This window comes from Cynoglossus semilaevis, unplaced genomic scaffold, assembly GCF_000523025.1.
Source record: "Cynoglossus semilaevis isolate Cse_v1.0 unplaced genomic scaffold, Cse_v1.0 scaffold1586, whole genome shotgun sequence".
NCBI lineage: Eukaryota > Metazoa > Chordata > Actinopteri > Pleuronectiformes > Cynoglossidae > Cynoglossus > Cynoglossus semilaevis.
In genome coordinates, this window is record NW_007585350.1 from 1 (window position 1) to 3,467 (window position 3,467).

Below are 3,467 nucleotides of genomic sequence, written 5' to 3' on the forward strand. Positions count from 1 at the left end.
TTGAGCCATGGTCTCATCTTCTTCTGAACTTTTGAGAAACTGCACCTGTAAAAAAAACACGTTAAAAGCTGCTTTAGTACTGAGTCTGTGTCTACACCAGAGATGTCAAACTCATTTTGGTTCACGGGCCAGATTCAACCCAATTAGATGTCAAGTGGGCCGGACCAGTACGATCATAATGTAATTAACCAAGAATCACATTGAGTCCATGTTTTTCCTCATTTGTTTTCATGCAAAGAATTACAAGTATATTTGATATTTATTTTTGTTTATGCATATTTAATTAAATATAATTATACAAAAACAATACCCTGAACATGTGTATATGTGTTTGTCTATTTTTTTTAAAGCAACAAGCGGGCCGTATTGAACAACCTAGCGGGCCAGTTCTGGCCCCCGGGCCGTATGTTTGACACCCCTGGTCTACACCATGTGACCACAGCCCGACAAATCCTCTCCTTTCTCAAGAACGGGTTTATTAATTTGATTCCAATTCAATCTTATACAGAAAACTGTAGTTTGAGTATCCGAATAAACCAAGGAGCTATATTGTCGGGAGCTTAAAGCCCCTGGTAGGGTCCCCCAAGGCAAACAGGTCCCAGGCGATGGATCAGACTAAGAGTGGTTCAAACTACCCTTGATGAAGAAAAGATCAAAAACAAAGAAGCTCACGCCCAGATTGGCGGTACCAGGATCCCACTCTGGAGCCTGGCCCAGGGTTGGGGCTCGCAGGCGAGCGCCTGGTAGCCGACGGTTTCAGCCCATGGGACCCGGCCAGCCCCAGCCCAAAAAAGCGACGTGGGCCAACTGGAAGGTGGGCAAGGGGACGGTGCCATGCGATTTGGGTGGCGGTCGTGGGTGAGGACCCCCAGCGGCCCAATCCCTGGACAACTACTCTGGCTATGGGGACATGGAATGTTACCTCGCTGGGTGGAGCCATACCGACATATAATCGGGCTCACCTCCACACACAGCCTGGAAGACATCCGGCCGTATGTGTTGGACAATCGGCTGAAGAGAGTGAGCTGTCAACTGATCACCACCTGGTGGTGAGTTGGCTCCACTTACGGAGGGTGAAGCTGGACAGACCTGGCAGACCCAAGCGTATCATTAAAGAGAGAACTAGTGGTTTTCTCTCTCAGACTCAGCAGTTGTTGATCAACTGCTGCCTCCATCACTAAGTTCAAAATGTGTTTCTCTGCGACTTCACTGTTTGTAACACATTGTTCCGATTAAACCATGTCACACAAACAGACCACAGGAGGCAGCAGAGGACCAGCAGCTTCTGTGTACCTGTGAGGTGAAATCACTGATTTTCTCTATGGACTATGGTGGACTTTCTCTATGGTCCATCACCCCCTGTGATGGTCATGTTATGGCCTCACTGACAACACAAAGTTGAACTGACCTGCTCCATGTTCACATCAGCAGATTCACCAGAGGCCACAGCTGCTGCAGGTACAACCAGAACTGTTGTAGGCTGGAACACACACACAAACACACACTGATTTATCTCTCAGAACAATAAAAAAAAGCAGTTAAAAAAAGGCCCCACTATCAACAGTGGAGTCTGTGAGTTCACAAGACGCACCATGAATGTTCAGTATTTATTTCATTATTAAAGTTTGGGGCTGTAATACTACGTGTACACAGACGGAACTGCTCGGCACAAATACACACCTGTTCCTCATTTTCAGTACACCTGTGGAACCATATGTTGTGTCAAAGGAACTTAAGTTACTACGGAGCAGAAATAGGTCCAATTTCCCCTGGACGAGAACCAATCACTGTTCACCAAGTTGACATTAATTAGCAGTTAACACAGAAGGGTTCCGTATAGTGAATGGATGAAACAATACAGCCCAATGAGACACTAATGAATGCATTCGCACAACTGAAATGTTCTCATGCACAGTGCAGTAATGCGCCCGTTTCACCATGTGAGTCCTCTGAAAGAGTAGTCTGATAACCACGCTAAGCGGCTAGGTCTTGCCATTGGTGTGTGTTGTAGTATTAGTGTGTGCAGCTTATTTTGTGTGAAGCCCTTTATTAAAAATATTTATGTATGTATCGCCAGATTCTTGCCAATACACACCCCTATGGTATGTATACATATATAATCACATCAATAATAATTAAACAAACGTTTACATTTACACCCCCCCAATCACAATCACAATCACAATCAACACGATGCTATCACTCAACACTTACATCAGTACAGCAGCAGACGGCGTTACAGGCGAAACCTGCCACAGTGATGGCAACAATCATCTCCAGAAGACTGAAAACTGCAAGGACGCCTGAGACGCCCCGCATTCGACTCTGGGCAGAGACACGGGAGACAGGGGACAAAGACATAATTTATGCTATAAATAAGAGTGACGTCTGTCCTCAGAGACATTCCTTTTACTCTTTTGTGATGTGAACAAAAAACATTTATCCTTTTCCTGGGTTTCCAGTTTCTTCACATACACACACACGCTCATGTCAGCAGTGAGACAGAAAACCCAGTTCTGCTTCTGAGCACCTGGTACCTGGTACACGTAGCAGCTGTAACGCCCCCTGTCATCTGAGTAACCATAGTAGTAGCAGCCAATAATAATAACGGCATCCACGATGTGGATGATGGTGCTGATGGTGGCAGCAACTGATGCTATCACACTGACAATCAGGGCAGCTTTCACCTGTGGGGGGCAGCAGAGAGACAGCAGTCAGGTGACCAGTCAAACTCTTCTTCCAGCATCTCCTCACTGAGTTCTGGTGTGAAACTAACCAGACAGCTGGTCAGTCGAGTCCCAGCAGCTACAGTCAGAGATCCAGCAGCGATGTACTGAAACAGAGAGAGAAACCAACATTCTAGAACACTGGATGGACTGGACTGGACACTCTGGGTTGTAGAGCTGGGTCAGATATCAGAGTGACCACAAGAAACCTCTTAATCAGTGATTTCAGCTCAGACTAAAGTCCATAGAGAAAATCAATAATCAATTACCAGAGCAGCTCCCCAAACGAAGGAGCCACTGTAAACTCCAATGGAATCAGCAAAAGGTGACAAGGAGATCCCCATCAGCAGGACCAGCACGCCCACCATGATCTGAATGGTCTGAGAAGAGGAGGAGGAGAAAGAGGAGAAACTGGTGACACCTATCCCAGATTAAATTAGAATAAAATGTAACTGACACCATTCGGACACCAAAAGAGATTTTAAGTGGGGGTGCATCTGCAAAAAGATGTGTCCACGTTGGGTTTCATTTATCAACTGAAATCCAAACACCCCGATTGCTATGCTGAATATGAGTGGAAGGAAAGCTTCCTCTCAAAATGGAGTCTTAGCTGCATATAGCAGAAACCAGGATCAACCTGGGGTCAAGGTTAACATTTTATTTTGAATTTTCTATTGTGCACTGGTCGAATGTGTTAAATACGTATTTTTATTAATTTTGTAATTGTTTTATTCTGTGAAA

General features: G+C 45.2%; 1 protein-coding gene across 1 annotated transcript; it reads right to left on the reverse strand.

Annotated features, from left to right (window-relative positions):
- Positions 1–6: 6 nt before the first annotated feature.
- Positions 7–3,380, reverse strand: LOC103399040 (membrane-spanning 4-domains subfamily A member 4A-like; the record flags this gene model as incomplete). Its single annotated transcript, XM_017031007.2, has 6 exons — positions 2,996–3,380; positions 2,777–2,833; positions 2,538–2,687; positions 2,215–2,325; positions 1,409–1,480; positions 7–45 (listed from the first exon to the last, which is right to left on the reverse strand). Coding segments are annotated over exons 1-6 (528 nt in total), but the record flags the coding sequence as incomplete, so codon positions are not given.
- Between the last annotated feature and the right edge of the window lie 87 nt (positions 3,381–3,467).